Source organism: Tachysurus vachellii, chromosome 7, assembly GCF_030014155.1.
Source record: "Tachysurus vachellii isolate PV-2020 chromosome 7, HZAU_Pvac_v1, whole genome shotgun sequence".
In the NCBI taxonomy this organism is placed as follows: domain Eukaryota; kingdom Metazoa; phylum Chordata; class Actinopteri; order Siluriformes; family Bagridae; genus Tachysurus; species Tachysurus vachellii.
The window spans coordinates 1,358,018-1,377,500 of NC_083466.1; the positions used below are offsets into that span (position 1 = coordinate 1,358,018).

General features: G+C 37.2%; 1 protein-coding gene across 4 annotated transcripts; it reads left to right on the top strand.

Annotated features, from left to right (window-relative positions):
* The first annotated feature begins 7,550 nt into the window (after positions 1-7,550).
* Positions 7,551-17,130, top strand: insig1 (insulin induced gene 1). Of its 4 annotated transcripts, none has more exons than XM_060873772.1 (6): positions 7,551-7,606; positions 11,922-12,234; positions 13,629-13,753; positions 14,418-14,581; positions 14,675-14,774; positions 14,989-17,130. In XM_060873772.1, exons 1-6 carry the CDS (start codon positions 7,589-7,591, stop codon positions 15,016-15,018), a joined length of 750 nt encoding a protein of 249 aa, XP_060729755.1. In that variant the 5' UTR covers positions 7,551-7,588; the 3' UTR covers positions 15,019-17,130. The 4 variants fall into 4 exon arrangements, with proteins under 4 accessions (XP_060729755.1, XP_060729754.1, XP_060729757.1 ...); XM_060873771.1 differs by having other exon boundaries at positions 7,574-7,606; positions 14,415-14,581; positions 14,989-16,275; XM_060873774.1 differs by lacking the exon at positions 7,551-7,606 and adding an exon at positions 11,427-11,639 and having other exon boundaries at positions 14,415-14,581; positions 14,989-16,275.
* Positions 17,131-19,483: the final 2,353 nt, after the last annotated feature.

Genomic DNA, 19,483 nt, shown 5'->3' on the forward strand with positions numbered 1-19,483 from the left:
ACAGATATTATTACAGACAGCACTACAGATATTATTATAGACAGCACTACAGATATTATTACAGACACTATTACAGATATTATTACAGACAGCACTACAGATATTATTACAGACAGCACTACAGATATTATTACAGACACTATTACATATATTATTACATACACTATTACAGATATTATTACAGACACCTCTACAGATATTATTATAGACACTATTACAGATATTATTACAGACACCATTACAGATATTATTATAGACAGCACTACAGATATTATTACAGACACTATTACAGATATTATTATAGACAGCACTACAGATATTATTATAGACAGCACTACAGATATTATTACAGACACTATTACATATATTATTACATACACTATTACAGATATTATTATAGACAGCACTACAGATATTATTACAGACAGCACTACAGATGTTATTACAGACACTATTACAGATATTATTACAGACACTATTACAGATATTATTACAGACAGCACTACAGATATTATTACAGACACTATTACATATATTATTACATACACTATTACAGATATTATTATAGACAGCACTACAGATATTATTACAGACAGCACTACAGATGTTATTACAGACACTATTACAGATATTATTACAGACACTATTACAGATATTATTACAGACAGCACTACAGATATTATTACAGACAGCACTACAGATATTATTACAGACACTATTACATATATTATTACATACACTATTACAGATATTATTATAGACAGCACTACAGATATTATTACAGACACTATTACAGATATTATTATAGACAGCACTACAGATATTATTATAGACAGCACTACAGATATTATTACAGACAGCACTACAGATATTATTACAGACACTATTACATATATTATTACATACACTATTACAGATATTATTATAGACAGCACTACAGATATTATTACAGACACTATTACAGATATTATTATAGACAGCACTACAGATATTATTATAGACAGCACTACAGATATTATTACAGACACTATTACATATATTATTACATACACTATTACAGATATTATTACAGACAGCACAACAGATATTATTACAGACACTATTACAGATATTATTACAGACACCATTACAGATATTATTATAGACAGCACTACAGATATTATTACAGACACCATTACAGATATTACTATAGACAGCACTACAGATATTATTATAGACAGCACTACAGATATTATTATAGACAGCACTACAGATATTATTATAGACAGCACTACAGATATTATTATAGACAGCACTACAGATATTATTACAGACAGCACTACAGATATTATTACAGACACTATTACATATATTATTACATACACTATTACAGATATTATTACAGACACCATTACAGATATTATTATAGACAGCACTACAGATATTATTATAGACACCATTACAGATATTATTACAGACAGCACTACAGATATTATTACAGACACCATTACAGATATTATTATAGACAGCACTACAGATATTATTACAGACAGCACTACAGATATTATTACAGACACTATTACAAATATTATTACAGACACTATTACAGATATTATTACAGACAGCACTACAGATATTATTCTAGACAGCACTACATATATTATTATAGACAGCACTACAGATATTATTACAGACACTCTTACAGATATTATCACATACAGTACTTTTACAGATATTATTACAGACAGCACTACAGATACTTTTACGGACACTGTTACAGATATTATTACAGACATCATTACCGAGCCCTTTAGAGACACTGTTACAAATCTAACTGTCATAATGTAATATTTCTTATAAAGGACACTGGATAAGCATTTCAAGCATGTTCAGATTGGTGCCTTTGCTAATAATTTATTAATAGGGCTTCATTTGTGAAACATCTGTTAAAATGTCTCACCTTTTCACATCATCAGGCTAAACTGCAGCTCAGTGGTCTCAGGGTGATGAAAGAGATGATTGCAATGTCGTCTTCCTGCTGTCACACTCAAGCCAGGATGATTAGGAAGGCTGATTCTGTTACATTTATATTTCTTTCTTTATTTAATTATTCAGGTCTAAAGCACAAAACCTGGAAAGGCAGCTCTGGTATATGAGTGAGGATCTGGTATGAAGTGGATTATAAGGAGTGACAAAGGAAAAGGCAGTGTTTGTTTTTGGTATGGACTAATCTGTTACTGAACACACACTGGATTAATATGCTGCACACAATACTGCACGTACACAAGCTTTCTTTTTCCTCCTGGGTGTTGATGTGGCTCATTTTACCTGAAGTAATAAAAATCGTGACGTTGTACATCTCTGAGAGAATCGATACAGCAGCGCTCCAAATCCCTGGCTTTTGTCTTTAAGTATCGTGACGGTACGATGAGCTGCAATTAGATCCTCAGAGAAGTTCACAAATAATTACTGCAATTATCTGCTGATGCAATCAATTAGCATTTCTGTTGTTTCAGGATGCAAAAGAGCTGAGGGGGAAATAAATAAATTAATACATGCAAAAAAGACAAAGAAGACACAGAGAGTAAGAAAGAGACAGACAGACAGACAGACAGACAGACAGACAGACAGAAAGAAAGACAGACATACAGACAGACAGGCTAATAAACAGATAGAAAGACAGATAGACAGACAGACACAAAATAGACACACAAGCACAGTGACAGACAAACAGACACACAAAAGACAGGCAGAAAGTAAGTCAGATAGACTGACAGACTGACAGACAGACAGGCAGGCACAAAAAGAGGGTACAATCAGACAGGGTGAAAAATAGACAAACAGACAGGATATTCAGAACTAAATACCGAAAACATATTCAGACTCAAAGAGAGAGATGTAAAAAACAGACAGACATACAGGTAAAAAAAATAGACGGACAGACAGACAGACAGACAGACAGAAAGTCATACAGACAGAGGTGATATTCAGAACTAAATACAGAACAGTTATTCAGACTTAAAGAGAGAATGAGGGACATAAAAGACAGACAGACAGACAGACAGATAAAAAAGACAGACAAAAAGACATACAGACATATTCAGACTCAAAGAGAGAGATAAAAGACAGACAGACAGACAGACATATTCAGAATCAAAGAGAGAGAGATAAAAGACAGACAGACAGACATACAGACAGACAGAAAACCATACAGACAGACAGGAAGGCCGACACAAAGACAGACAGAAAGAGAGCCAAATATGAGGTGGTGCAGGTGAATAGTGAGACACAGCTCTGTGAATCTGAATTACTCAGCTAAATTAATGAAATGTAATTTTTCAGGATAATTTGACGTCTCATTAATTTTTCCATGAGTGTCCTTCAATGTCTCTATAGTGCATTTAGACAGGAAGCCAGGAAGGTAAATGAAATAGGGAGAGAGAGAGAGAGAGAGAGAGAGAGAGAGAGAGAGAGAGAGAGAGAGAGAGAAAGAGAGAGAGAGAGAGAGAGAGAGAGAGAGAGAGAGAGAGAGATTAGAAGAGATGGACAGTAAAATTGCATAGCTGAATAACTTTATTTATGTCTTGGTGTTTCTAGTTTCTACCAAAGTCCAAGTTATAGATCTCCTGCCCTCTGCTGGTTTAAAACATACACACACACACACACACACACACACACACACACACAAGAAAGAAAGAAAGAAAGAAAGAAAGAAAGAAAGAAAGAAAGAAAGAAAGAAAGAAAGAAAGAAAGAAGACAAAAGTTTCTCTTGGTAAGAAGAAAAGAAATGAAAAAGACAGAGGAAGAAAAAACTTTTTATAAAAAAACATTTATGAAAAATCATTTTTAAAACGACATATTTACATTTCTCCCTTAGTCAAACTGTTCTTTAAATATTTGCATCAGCACTTCAGTAACTCATTCAGTGTAAACACACACACACACACACACACACACACACACACACACCTTCTTGTCCTTCCTCCAAATCACCGGCCACATCCACTTCACACCCACTCAGGAGATGAGCCATGATTGGCCAGTTCAAGCAGAAGATGTACATGCTCACAGCTGATTGGCTGAAGATACCAAGCCCACAGTCACTCATGTTGTTGTTCAGAAGCTTGACTTCCCCTGCACATGCTTTCAACACCAAGCAAATGATTACAGCATCAATAGTTTATCTTATTTTTATTCCAGCAAAGATAAAGTAGCTTTATCTGAGTGGTTTGTTTCTGTAGATGCATCAAAGTTGAATAAGAACTTTGACTTGAATCTTAGCTGAAAATTCAAATTCCTGTATTAAATCGTTAAAAATTTAGTAGATATTTCAAAAGATATCATTTTAACAGCTAGTTTTATGCAATACCTTAAACCGAAATTCATAAATTCATAACTACCGTGTAGTTTTAATATTGATTCAGTGTATTTTATATACTGACTTTTTCTATACTTGTACTAATGTATACCAGCTTATTTATTTAGTGTTAGAAAATTCAACTCAATATTTTTCAGTGTTATCTACTTGATTAAGCATAAATTATGTTCATATATTTTACATTTAACTAGCTACAGATTTTGTTAGTAGCTTAAATTGTTGACAAAAAGCTCATTCAGTAGCTTAGTATTTTAAATCTCCATCACTGCAGCTAGTGCAACATTTGCGCAACTATATTTCTCTTTCAGTAGCTACATATATTGTTAGCAGCTCACATATGAGTAACAAATTTGAGTGTGTAGCTCAAATTTAAGTAGTTCTATTTTTAAATGTAACTAGCTTCAACAGCATTTTCTGTAGCTAAATATATTGTTGTTCATAGCTCAGTAACTCATTCATTCATTCATTCATTCATCTTCTACCGCTTATCCGAACTACCTCGGGTCACGGGGAGCCTGCGCCTATCTCAGGCGTCATCAGGCATCAAGGCAGGATACACCCTGGACGGAGTGCCACACAATCACACACTAGGGACAATTTTTCCAGAGATGCCAATCAACCTACCATGCATGTCTTTGGACCGGGGGAGGAAACCGGAGTACCTGGAGGAAACCCCCGAGGCACGGGGAGAACATGCAAACTCCACCCACACAAGGTGGAGATGGGAATCGAACCCCGACCCTGGAGGTGTGAGGCGAATGTGCTAACCACTAAGCCCTCAGTAACTCAGTAAAATTAAATATTTTAATATCTTAATATCTGCAATATCTTATATTTAAAAAAAAGTCATACACACAGAGCCACATTTAGCAGCATCTGATTGGCTAATGATTTGTTTGAGTGCAAAGTCCACTTCAGAACTGTACAATACAGAAAACTTTCTATATCAGGATTTACACGGCCTCTCTTCAGCACACAATCTGATAGAAATCTGCTTTTCTTCATGCTATCACCTGGATGGATTGTGATACCTCAGCAACAGACCTATATCTCTCAACCTATATGACCTAAAGTTTTTTAGGGTAAAGCTAGAAGCTGATTGGTCCCACAATACACAATGTGCAACATCTATTACGTAGATTTTTTTTTTTAAATCATAAAATTGACGATGATTTATTCTTTAAAAGGGAAATTTTCAATATTTTCAAAAGTTTTCTATTTATAATTAATATTTTCTTTCATTTTCATATTCAGGTGCTCAGTAAAAAAAACTGCGCAATTTTCATTGGAAGTAAAAATTTTCCATCCAGGAAACCAGACTAGTGCTTGAATTCCAAACTAAGATATTCCTCCATTTAATTTTACACATATTATATCTGACTTGCATGACAATTGCTAGTCAGGACATGAAATGTCATTTTCACGCCAACTTTTTTTAAAGCCTAAATCCTGTAAAATAGGATCAAATTGGCTCTTCCTAGTAATCCCTCTCTTCAAAAGATGGGATTAGGACATATTTCCAGCATGCGGCTTTGCGGCGTGGCAGCAGAGGATGGAAGAAAGTCAAATTCCTCACATGATGAGTCAATTTATCGCTCTAGCCGCTTTTATTACTTCATCATTTGCAGTTCATCTGGGATTTTGTTTGATGTGTCATAACTTCCTGCTGCTTTGGCTTCACAGAGAGGGAACCTTGAAGCGAAGCTGTACAGTTTGAACTGTACGGATGATGAGATGAACAAGCAGGATACATTAAAGGATTAAAGCGCTGCCGCATCAGTGTTTTTGTGAGAAATCCTATTGCACCATTAGCAAGCAGAATTGTACCTAAATAAATCAAATCAGAAATAGAGCCATACATTTAAACTGAGAGTTGTATTACTTCAGTTTGGCTTTACAGATATCTCATAGAAATTTCCAGCAATTAAGCAAAGATGAGACAGAAATCCTGCTTGTTGGGAACTAGCTACTGAGAAAAGGTTACAGCTTATCTAATCTCTTGGTGTAAAGGGAATAAATTCCTCAGAGTCCTCATTTCCAAGAAGTTTCCAAACAGCACACTATCACCTCAGCAATATCAGAAACGTCTGTACACAGCCTTCCTACTTCTGATAGCAAACAGTCACATGTCACTTATCACTTATTTACAACATGTTCCTTATGACTGGACAATAATGATACATCACATCCTCTTAAACCCATTGTCTGGCCATTCTGACTCAGTCCTTTTGAATGGATATGAATGTATCTATTCTATGGCCTTGACTGTTTTTACTTCTGCACTACAAGAAGTTTATACATGTTCTTAGCTATGAGTATGCAAGTTGGTTGTATGTTTTCTGTGTTTTTACGGGTCATTATTTGTGCATGTCGTCCAAAATTGACACTAAACCAAATTGCCAAACCAAACGGATTAGATGGTTGGGGTAAAATACAGTCTGCCTCAGTGTTTATTTCTGACATGCAAAATAGACATGCAAAAAAAGAAGTTAAGGAGAGTGTTCCATTGCAGGCCAGGGATGCTTAAGCTCTACCCTGCCCCCTAGTGGATATAAAAGAAAGGCCAGACAAGTTTGGCTTGACCTGCCATGAAGGATATGTCAGCTCAAATAACCACTCTTTACAGCTGTGGTGAGCAGAAAAGCATCTCAGTATGCACAAAACACTGACCCAAACAGCAAAAGTCCATACAAGGTTCCACTTGTAGAATCTGAGGCTACAAATAAGGAGAAAGCAGATGAGAAAGGCAAGCAAGGATTTTCCAAATTTCAGACCTGTTCCATTTACATGTGGCCAGTGAGTGTATGTCTAATTCTAAACCTACATATTTTCCTTTTGGATGTCTGTAAATCTGGATTTCTAATAGTCAATCCCCGAGGTTCAGCATCCAAATTGGCCAACTTGTCATAATTATTATCATTTCATTTAAGTCAGACGTCAATCAAAGCTGTCCATCAGAGTCGCTGAAAAAAAGGTTGAGAAAGCATGGAAGGAAGGAAGGAAGGAAGGAAAAAAAGAAAGACCTGAGGGTGTTTCATATCTGCCTTGCTCCCTCGCTCTAAAAGCAGCTTATCTCTGTCACACACATTGACCAGCAATGCATTTAGAATTGCTTATGCACTCACTGGCCTCAAATTCAAACCAGTCCTGTAAAAAAAAAAAAAAACAAGCCAGTGTATCTAGAAAAATAAAAAGCAGCCCAATTTTCTCTCGGGTGTAAGAGCGAAGCCAATGATTGAAGGAGTAAAGGTGAGAAAATGAGTATGCATCTTCCTATTCCTGGGTGAAGAGTCTTATCATGGCTTGCTTGCTTTACCCGTAATATACTTTTAAAAAAATGTCATTCTGTGTACTGAAATGTGGAATCCCGCAGGGACTTATTTTCAGTTCCTCTTGAGGAAGCTGTGGCTCAGCGCTTAAAGGAAGAATCTGGACAGAAATGAAATGTACCCAATGGTGTTTTTTTCTGCCAGATGGAATCAATCATCAGAAATTGGTTAGGTGGTATGTGTAGGACATGTATGAGGAACACTGAAGATATACATTTATATATATATATATATATATATATATATATATATATATATATATATATATATATATATATATATATAATTTCTATATATCATTATTGCAAAAAAAAAGTCAATAAAATCTCCAGATAGCATATAAAAATATTGAGGTGGACCTATAAACTATGATGAAAATACATTTAATAATTAATAAATTCCTCGATGTGGATCAAAAAAGTTGTATGATTTTGTTTTAACAAATACAATTTTTCATAGAACTTTCAGCTACTGATAGCTATTGCTACTGATATGTGGAAGAAGGTTTAAATTCTACCTATTTATTGAGGATGTATTAATCACTTAATCGCCATTCCGAGATCTGTAGTTCGCCATGGCAACTATTTCATAACTGTGTAGAGAACCAAGTTCTTTTTTATTTGAAACTTCCAGTCAAATTCCCATCAACGTTGAACAAAACGATCCGCTTGCTGGATCTAACTATGATTCCCACTGTTCCTAAAATGTTTACCTAACTTAAGTGTGTGTAGATATTTTTGCTAGCTATTATTTAGTATATCAGTATGTATTATTTAGTATATCAGTATGATTTAATTTTATTGTTTAATGCATATTTAACAACATAAACAAAACTGGTTTATTTTCCTTTAAACTCAAGAAGGTTTAAATTGATACTTTTTTTGGTGCAAGTAGATTTTTGCCTCCATTCTTTCAATACGTTACCTATACGTTTACTCGACTACAGTTTCTGTCCTTTTTCCACCCCTACCATTACGTTAAAGTTAAATAAGCTGGCTAGCTATATAATCCCGAGGTAATTTCAGCTCAGCTTTAGCTAGCACTGACACAGTCAGGGTTTACAACCTAGAACAATGTGCAGTTGAATATATTTAAACATAATATTAACCAGAAATTAAATAGATGTTAAATATGGTAATATTTAAAAGATTTATATCTTCGAATCGAAAATAAGGTTTTAGTGCCCTGATTTAACCTTCTCCATCAGCTCATCATCATGAGATATAATAATCACAGACAGTGACTAGCTTATTCAAAGGGTGAAGGGAAGTGTAAGGGTAGCAAAAGTCACACAAAAAACAACACTGTGGGCTCACCAGCAAGAGCCAATCAGCTGCCAGCTTAAGCAGCTTGTTCTTAAATCGGCCAATAATGGCCTGAGTGGGCGTGAGCCGGATATGGGCAGGTTGTTTTTTTCCCAATAATAATAAACCCTCTATAAAAGGAAATAATTTACTGTGTGTGAATAAACCGAATAAGTCACAAAGTTAAACTTTAACTAAGGAGATGATTAGCCAAGCATGTGGTTCATGTCCTTTGCTGTAATGCAAATGTTGCAAAGCTTATTAGGTTTTGTAAACATCATGCTAATTGATGGTCAAAATTAACACTCACTTTAAAACAGTTGTAAAATTCTCTAAAGCAGTCTAGCATACTTTACCTGCACTGTAATGGTAGGATATGTCATCCAATAACTCGACTTCCATGATAAAGATTGCATTTTGTTATATTTTTAGAACTGTAAAGCAAACATTAAAAAATCTGCTTGAAATAGGCTGCAAGACTTTTTAAGATGGCGAGAACTTCCTGTGCAGGACCTAAGAAATATCATACTTCTCTCTCTGGACAGAATTAAAATAACCCTATTCTAGGTTTCTGGGCCACAGTGGACTTGAAGAAAAAAGAGAGAAAGGATGTGCGATTCTGGTCACTGGAGATTCATCTTGAGAACATTCCTTCTGTTCCTTCATAACTTTATCAAGCTTTGGTGCTCCACCTGAGATTTTCCAGAAAAGTAAGTTGGAAACACAAAAAAAGGCTGGTGTAGTGAGTGAGGTGGTGAGCAGTATAGTTAAGCTAGCTACTAAACTATTTATATTCAACTACCCCAATGAAGGTAATGCTAGCTAGCTAGTTAGCTAGCTATAGTTAATAACCTATAGTTAATTTCATGAAGTGACTACCTAGCTAACTTTAAATACATACTTTATTTCGACTGCTTATTGTTGTGACGCTCGTTGATTTATTTCATACCATGCTCATGTACACTAGCTAGCATTAAGAAATGCACCTGAAGCAATCTACCTGCTGATTTACACCCTAAATGTGAGTCTAGCTGGATGATAGCTAGCTTTCAAACTAATTTTAATGAGATTTCAGTTTCTTAACGAGTAAAAAAGATAAAACTCAGAGACTGTGTCATATGTTTTAGTGTAAATACAAACCTACTAGGATGTTATCGCTTATGTTGTTGTGCAAGATGTCCTGACGCACATCACTGATGTTTGTATTCACTTATTTTAACCATTATTGATCCAGGTGAATGCCCTTAGAAGTAAATAAAAAATTCCTCATCTGATCCAAGTGTTAACGTAACCCGTAAGCGTGTGATTGTTACATAATAGCTGGCCATGAAAGGAAGTAGAAAACACACTGGAATTTTCACAGTCAGCTGAATGGACTAAACACTGATTCTCATGAGGGAAGGTCTTCTTTGAGAATAAAATATGTTCCTAAAGGAAAAAATACATTAACAAAAGTAATGTGTGTGTGCACACATTAGACTACTGAGTAACATGCTAAACAAAAATCTTTAATTAAAAAAAACAACTATTGCAACCATTTTGATTATAAAATAGGTCTACTTGCATATTCAAACTGTTAATTTTGGTTCTTTCAAGTTCTTTAATAGTATACCTGTAATGTGATTTGAATGCTCTTCTAACCTCAACACAAGCTAACAAAAAGAACCGTGGTGTATACGTGCCTTTCCAGGCTACATGAGGGTCACGTATTCTGTGATAACGCTCGACTTGGCACGTTAGGAAACTTTGGCTACATGACTTTGTGCTCAGATATCTCGCTGTGAGAGAAAACAGAGCAGCTCCACATGTTTTACTATAGCGATAAGATGTGCTGTGTGGGGACCTCACAGGACACATAATACACGACACTTTTTAGTACCTTCACGTCTACATCCACACACAACATACTTCCGTAGTAGGTAGCTTTGCTTCTCACATACGTCGCCATGTAGTTTACACACTACAAGGTTTGACTCATTTTTCACACCTTATGCGTTGCATTTTTATTTTTTACCTCACATACTCATAGTATATTCCCATGTGCAAGCTTTACCTCATAAAACACGTTAAAATAGCCTCACACTTGGAAGCATTCTGAGGTAAAACTCGTTAAAATCAGTGTTTTGGTTCACGTATGTTTTTCGTGTACGTGACAGACGTAGTTATGTGTGCGGGGGAGGAGGGGTGTGTGTGAGGACAAGATGTAAATGTCTATGTTTATTTTTCCTCATGTAGGTGACATGAGGTAACGTTAAATCAGGTAAAGTTTATGTTTTGCACTGTAGCTCCTCGTGCAGGAAGGAGGTGGCGTGGGGTGACGTCGTATGAGCTGCTGCATTCTGATTGGTGCTGCTCGACTCACCAGACATCAGCGCGCGCTCGAGTTCTGCTCACCGCGTTGCCATATAAACACTCAATTCCCCGTTCGGTTGAAAAGGTTTCTCATTTTATTACAGGCGTTATAAACGGGAATGGGTGTCAGATCAACAAGGTCTATCTTGTTGTTTACGTGACTTTATGTGACACTTTAAAAAAGTTGTCGTAAACTTACAATATGTGGACGATTATGGCGCGTCCGAGGGCTTGAACATCAGGAGGGATTACAAGGAGTCAGTAAAATCTGGCAACCCGATACCATTGACTCATGTGGTAAGAGAGTCTGAACGGTGGGAAGGCAAAGCTTTGAGAAGGTGATGATGAGTTAACACGTGGGGGGGCAAATAAATCAGCTGGAACCCCGTTCTCTGGCTTTATAAGGTGCAAAAGTGTAAACGTGGACAGAAGTGGGTTTTATCTTTGCTTTTTTTTTAATCTATTTGTGGACAGGAAAGGAAGCAAGACGTCTTGTCATCGAGGTACTAGTCTGAAATGTTGTTTGTTTGTATGTAAAGAGTTTTATATTATTTTATTCACTTGTTTTTGTCTCTTCAGTGCCAAATGCCGAGACTAGAGGACCGCTGTTGGAGCTGCACCGGTGTGAAGACCAAAGATTTGACCCATTTGTGGCTCTGGATGGCGTCTAAAACGTGTGAGATGATGTCCGTGGTCACGTCAGTGATGCTCCAGGTTCGATCTGCTAACTTGATCCGCCGTGGACTCGTCTTGTTTGCTGTCGGTGTGTTGTTGGCGTTAGTGCTGTATTTCCTGCAAATCCAGCGAAAAGACGCCTTGTTGCCTGATGAAGTGTTGGACACTTTGTTCTCTTCAGCTTGGTGGATTCCTCTGTGCTGCGGATCAGCAGCCGGTGAGTGAGTTCACTTTATATCAGATATTAATGCTTTTTATTTTAGTGTTTTAGTTTTGCTTTTGCTCTGGGACACTTTGTGCTGATAAATTCCGTCTTTGGGTTTGTTTTGTTTTCATGTTTAACTCTCGAGCTCTGATTTAAATAAATAAATAAATAAATAATAATAAAAAAAAACATAAAGGAAGCGCTGCTCTCTGATTGGCTCCTCAAAAAAACGGGTGAGCGGCGCAAACGCACGCGATTGGCTGATGGCTCGAACACGCCATTTAACGACAAAGGCAAACTCGGAAGTGTGTGTGTGTGTGTGTGTGTGTGTGTGTGTGTGTGTTAGTTATAAGCGATACGTCACTCGGCCACGCCCACGTCTCATTTACCTCAGGCAGAGACTGACAAACACGAATTTTGTCTCTTTCAATCTAATCACATAAAATTTAGTTAAAATGATCAAATAAGTTATAATTAACATGTAATATCCTCATAAAAGAAATTATACAATTACAGAAATAGTTCAAACAAACAATAATAAAAAAAAATATAAGAGTAGAACTGTAGAATTTCTGAGGGTTGGCTTTGTTCTGGGGGGAAACGTTTGACGTCATAACTGTTGTTTTCTTGTGAATAGTGTTTTTGTTTTTTGCATGTAGATCGATTATACTGTGTTGTGCATTGATCGATTATGTCAAGAAATTTTGATGAACTTGTGTTAGCTGAAGTGACACGAAACTGCAAATGAAAGCAATTCAGTCATATTATTCACCAAGCAGTAGTTCCTTCCTCTTCAGTTCTTTGTTGGTTTTTTCTTCACGAGGTCATGATTCATTTCCTGACTTATTTCGTCAGTTAACTCTTAGCCAGCTCTGTCCCCACAAACTCTTAGCCAGCTCTGTCCCCGTAAACTCTTAGCCAGCTCTGTCCCTGTAAACTCTTAGCCAGCTCTGTCCCCACAAACTCTTAGCCAGCTCTGTCCCCACAAACTCTTAGCCAATTCTGTCCCCTCAGACTCTTAGCCAGCTCTGTCCCCGCAAACTCTTAGCCAGCTCTGTCCCCTCAAACTCTTAGCCGGCTCTGTCCCCTCAAACTCTTAGCCGGCTCTGTCCCCGCAAACTCGTAGCCGGCTCTGTCCCCGCAAACTCGTAGCCGGCTCTGTCCCCGCAAACTCGTAGCCGGCTCTGTCCCCGCAAACTCGTAGCCGGCTCTGTCCCCGCAAACTCGTAGCCGGCTCTGTCCCCGCAAACTCGTAGCCGGCTCTGTCCCCGCAAACTCGTAGCCGGCTCTGTCCCCGCAAACTCGTAGCCGGCTCTGTCCCCGCAAACTCGTAGCCAACAGATGATGGCTTCAAATCTTTGTTAGCATTTTGAATCAACTCTATTGTGTGTTTTATGTTTCTGCAGCTGTGGTTGGATTGTTGTATCCATATCTGGACAGCCACCTCGGAGAGCCACACAAGTTTAAGCGCGAGTGGGCAAGTGTCATGCGTTGCATCGCCGTGTTCGTCGGCATCAACCACGCCAGTGCCGTATCCTTACCAAACCCTGCCAACTGCACCTGCACTAATCATACCCGAGAGATTTACTGGTGAAATTTGCGAAAGCTTCTTTCAGCTACTTTAAAATTCGTCATGTTTTTCTTCTGTAAACATTTTTATTTTATACTTTCCCCACATTTCATATTTTGCTTAATGACTGACTTTTTTAGTGTTGTTTTTTTATTTAAATATCTTTATATAACACATTACATTTATATAAAAAAATAATTTACAATTTCTAAGTAACTTTTTATAATGATCTTTTACTTTATTTTGTACTTAATTTTTGCTTTTTTATTTGCTCTGTCACTTATCTGTAAATCATTATTTAGAAAATATATACATAAATGTATCCATCTTAGTATCTATATTTATTTTTGTTTATTGATTTTACTTAAATTTTTGTTTTATTGCAGTAAATTACAGTATTTATTATCTCCTTTTGACGTTTATTTTTTCCTCATTGTTTTAATTTGTAACCTTCAGTCCAAATTTTTTATATATATATATATATATATATATATATATATATGATCCTTTTTCATTTCAATTTTGTTTTTCCTTACTGTGAAATTTTATACCTGAATTGCTGAATGTTCTTTTGCTTCATGAGACTCTTGGTCATTTGTCCTTAACTCTGGCTATTTGTCAGAAGCTGGACTTTGTGAATAACGTACAGTTGTGTCTCACTCTGGCGGCTCTGTCTCTGGGTCTTTGGTGGACGTTTGATCGCTCCAGGAGTGGATTTGGTTTGGGCCTCACCACTGCGTTTTTTGCCACGCTCATCACTCAGCTGTTGGTCTACAACGGCATCTACCAGTATGTCCTCATCTTCTGTTACTCACTGATATCGCAGGAATCTTTTTTAAAAATTGGTGTTAAACATTTGTCTGGTCTTTTCTTTTTCCTCAGGTTTCCGTCTCCTCAGTTGGGCTACGTTCGCTCCTGGCTGCCCTGCATCTTCTTCTCTGGAGGAGTGACGGTGGGGAACATTGGCAGGCAGCTGGCCATGGTTAGTCCTCTCTTTATCGTTGCTGTGAATTTTTTCTCCAAAGCTAATTAGCGTCTGTGTTTTTATTTTTATTTATTTATTTATTTTTTGTGTTAATGTTAATGTTTAGTTTAAAGATTCTTAAGCCATAAACTAAAAAACATCACCCAGTTTATCTCATTTCCTCTTTTGTGATCTTTTTGTAACTAACTGTTTCTGTTCTTTGTCGTTTCAGGTTACGAATGAGAAACCTCACAGCGACTAGCAAACAGCACGAAGGGACCCTAAATACTACAGTGAGGAGGAATGAGACGCTTCCTGTTGCATTTCCATTCTCACCTTACAGAAAACAGAAAATGGCAGACTAGCCGTGTGTGTGTTCCTGTGTGTGTCCTAAGGACACGAGGCTGGATGAAACAGAACTCATCTTTGACTTATTGCGATGGTGTCAGAGACTGTGATTTACCTTCCGAGTCAAAAAAAAAACTAACTGTACCTGAGTGCACATGTTGTTTTTATATAGATCACAGATCCAGTCGATTTAGATAAATCTGTAACATTGTTCAGTATTTTTTCCTGGTAAGCCCTGACCCTTCTTATCTTCCTGATGCCCAACCTCCTCAGATGTCTACAGCCACTCACCTGGTTCTGCCTCCTCGCCGTCCTAGTGCTGTTCACGTAACTCCTCCCCCTCCCTCTTCTAATCTCTATAGAAACCCCCGTCTGGCTCCGCCCCCTGAAAATGTTACAGTCGGGAGTTTTCACTCCAGAAGTTACTTGCGATATGATTGAGGTTTCGTGCCCGTATCAGCGACCAGGATTTTGGACTCCAGTGATGGATTTGCAATGGGTTTAAAATACTGACCTCATCATCACAGTTACTTTGTAAAAGATCTCCGTACAGTTATGTAGCACAACTGGGTTCAGTTGTTCACTTCTACAGTGTGTTAGCCTCAGAAGTAAGAGTGTGTGTGTGTGTGTGTGTGTGTGTGTGAGAGAGATACTGCAGAGCTATATATCGAAACCTGAAGGAGAGAGGATTGCATTAATAGTGTGTGTGTATGCACGTGAGAGAGTAAGAGAAAGACAGTTGCCAAAACACGTGCTTGATTGTTTGGATTTTTGTGCTGGAAAAAAATAAAAAGAGAAGTTTCAAGGCTGCACAAAAATGACTGCCATCCAAAGAGGAGGCACAAACTTTTTCTAGTATTATTATTATTTTTTATTAAGGACTAGCACTAGTGTTACTTTGTAGTGAGACTCATTTACCAAATGACATTATGAACTAAACGAAGTGTCACGTTACGTATCGCCATGGTGTCGATCGGCCCACACGTACGCTGAACTACACACACGGTCCTTCGATTGGTTTTTGCAGCCTTGAAGATTTTGCAATCTGTGATTGCCTTTGTATTATAGAGCGAGTGCTTTTGTCACTTCTTTGGTTTTGTTTCTTCTTCTTTTCCGCTTTTCTCATTGTGTTTTTGCTCACTGTGTATAATCCACTCTTGGTCTAATCGGAGACACACACACAAAAAAAAATATATATATATTTTCCAGAAACTGACTTAAATTCACTTGACTACAGAACTCAGCATGGGCTCTGATTGGCTGAGGTGTGATATTTATATAAAGTTCTTGGCCATACTAAATGTTTAAGGTTCAGAACTGTACAGAATTTTCTAAAAGTTTACCCTAAACTATATATATATATATATATATATATATATATATATATATATATATATAAAAACAATCGTACAATAGTAATAAGACCTTTTGATGAGATCTGAAATCACTGAAGATCGTCAGCCAATCAGAACTTGAGTTTCATCGTCCTCGCTATATAACACGTTTATAACAAGAATTTTTGCATTCTATTCTGGAAAATACTCCACGTTTGGATCTTGAGGATAAGATTTTAAGTGCAATCAGTTCTACCGAGCCTTGATATTTATTTAGATTTTTTTTCTTGTCATAAAAAGGATCATATGCAGTACAAAGAAGCAATAACTCACCTTCAGACCGATTTTAACAACGCCGTTGACCACTTCTACTGTTCTGGGGAAAAGAACTGTGTTGTCATGTTTGACCTGTTGAGTGGTGATAGTGAAGTGTGTGAAATGAAATGAAGGTGTGTGATTTTATCAAGGCCGTGTGTGTGTGTATGGAAAAACGGCTGGAAGATAAATCTATTAATATGGCTCGCTAACAGGACTTCAGTTCAGGGAATTGATGAAGACTAGACGGGTATGAAAGCTTTATTTTATTTGAGGAATGAACTTTTTTCGACTGTGTTTTTTGTTTTGTTTGGTTTGTGTTGATGTTGCATGATTTCTTTTCCACTGTATATGAAATAAAATGAAGTTTAAAGTGTCGACGAATTATTTTCTGAAGACAGAATGTTGCTTTGCTCACGATTGCCTCTCATTGGCTGAAACCTGGAGCTGAAATGAACCAATCCAGCACTTTCACAGTTACAGGAGTTAGCAACAAGCTAATGTTTATGCTAACAGTAATGTTGATGATAAGCTTCTCAAAACTGATTGTTTGGTCAGTGTTAACTGAGCTAAAGCCCAAACTGCTATAAACTTATTAAAATGTAGAGCACGGAGCAGTCATGTGGGTTTGACGTATTAACCCTGAATGTTAAAGTGAAGAAAATAAAGTATTCGACATCCTTTTCCCTTCTTGATTGAGTTGAGCTACCATCAGAATAAGCTGTATGTGTGACGTGTATCTAGTGGCGTAATACTGAGAGAGAAATCAGGATGTTCTGTAGTGGGAACAGAATTCGACTCTACCTAGTGGTTTTGTTTAATGAGCTGGTTAAATCGAGTTGAATTGAACTGAAGTGACTTATTCTGGTGTTGTTGTGCTGCTTGTCACAAGATGGCAGCATTTCATCTCTCCATCTCACCCAGAGCCGTCGTCTCTGGGGTCTTCATCCTGAAACGTTAGGGACTGTGGAACAACACTGAAACAGATGTGTGAACAACTCCCAGATCTCCTCATCAGTGGGTACAGTGGGATTATGACCAGGACAATCCCAAAAGGCTGCATGCTATACACCATATTTCCCTGTTTGCTGGAGAACCCTGGGGGCTGAAGACAGAAACAGGGGCTTCTCCAAGAAGACAAATGGTAAAGCTGGAAAAATAGCTCCTGACCTGTAGGTGGTGCTCCAGGCAGCTGCTCGTGTTTCTTATTCCCAATCTTGATAAATACAATTTTGACTTGTCTATTTAGAGTGTCCTCAAAGTGCACGTACAGACATGTCAGACAGACAGACAGACAGACGGACAGACAGATAGACAGGTGGGAAACCCGGCGTGAGGCCGCACAAACGTGTCCAGCTTTTTTTCTCACTTTCTTTCCCTTCCTGAGAAAGTTGCACTGGTCTTTTGTGTGCCACCAGTCGAGCGGAACGTCCTCTCTCCGTACGCAGCTGCTTCCTGCTTTGTGAGGACGAAACAAATCCAGCGTCACTCACACACACACACACACACACATCCTTTATCCCTGACACACACTACACTACCCCCTAGATTTTTTCCGCACTTCAGCTTCGATTTAAATGATCCCAGCACAGGACAAAGACAGGCAGAGAGACAGACGGGTCAGAGGTCAGAAACACATGTACCTGTACCTGACACTTGGAACAACCTCCAAAAACAGTCAAATCTCAAAAAGAAACACAAGTACCCATGGACAGGTCCATTTACCCCTTGCTGCGTTTCCCTAATGAAAGGGACGTGTTTGTATGTTTAATGTCTATGTTTAACATATAATTTTAGAAATAAATGATCAACATTAAGCTCTTAAAGCTTTAAAAGCTCTTTAAAGGTACACACACCATTTACACCTTGTCAGGTACAGAGACAATACAGGGACCAGGTACATTTCAGTACCTTTATTTTCCAATAAGTTTCCACTGTCTTTTCCTTATGATGTACTGCGCTTATATATTGAAGGGCTAAATTCTGAATGACATATTACCAATGCTGGAGATATTTACTTCTTCCTGGTACAGTGCATGTTTACTGTGGTCCAAATATCTAACACTTCTGTTTCCTTTTCTTTTCTAACAATAGCAACATCTTACTTTACAAGTGAGATCATCAGCAACGACTCATAGTGAAAATATGAATCTTAGAAATTGTCGAAATGTTCTAATAAATCTGGAATTGCTGGAGAGTTCAGGATTTTTACTGGAAAAGAAACTTCTTTTATTTTATTTTACACGGTTCAAGAATCACACCTTTGCTTTCCTACTGTGGAATCCTGAATCCTGAATACACAAGATTTGTTTTACCTTTAAATGAGGAATCATTTCAGTGCTTTTTCAGGAATAAATGTGACTTTTCAGACCTCTGCATTATGAGGACCAGCTTATCGACTTTTAATAGAAATCATTATTGTATTATATCCACTATACTGGGCTTGTTATTTCATACTGTATGAAGTGCACTTGTCAAGGAAAAGTCCAGACAAATGACATTAATAAACACACAAACTAACAAATATTAGAATGAACTTTATTTAGCATTGTGGCTTTTATAATTTAAGGATGTTTCTGCTTCTTCTTCTTCTTCTTCTTCTTCTTCTTCTTATTATTATTATTATTATTATTATTATTATTATTATTATTGTTATATGTTTGTGAATTAGAAAATAACACAATTTTCTTTTAGGAAAATCAGCTTCATTCATTTAAAAAAAAATAGACA

Coding starts and splice junctions, on each gene's coding strand:
- insig1 (XM_060873771.1), top strand. Junction 13,754..14,414: donor GCATCAACCACGCCAGTGCC/GTATCCTTACCA, acceptor GCTATTTGTCAG/AAGCTGGACTTTGTGAATAA. Junction 14,775..14,988: donor TTGGCAGGCAGCTGGCCATG/GTTAGTCCTCTC, acceptor TTGTCGTTTCAG/GTTACGAATGAGAAACCTCA.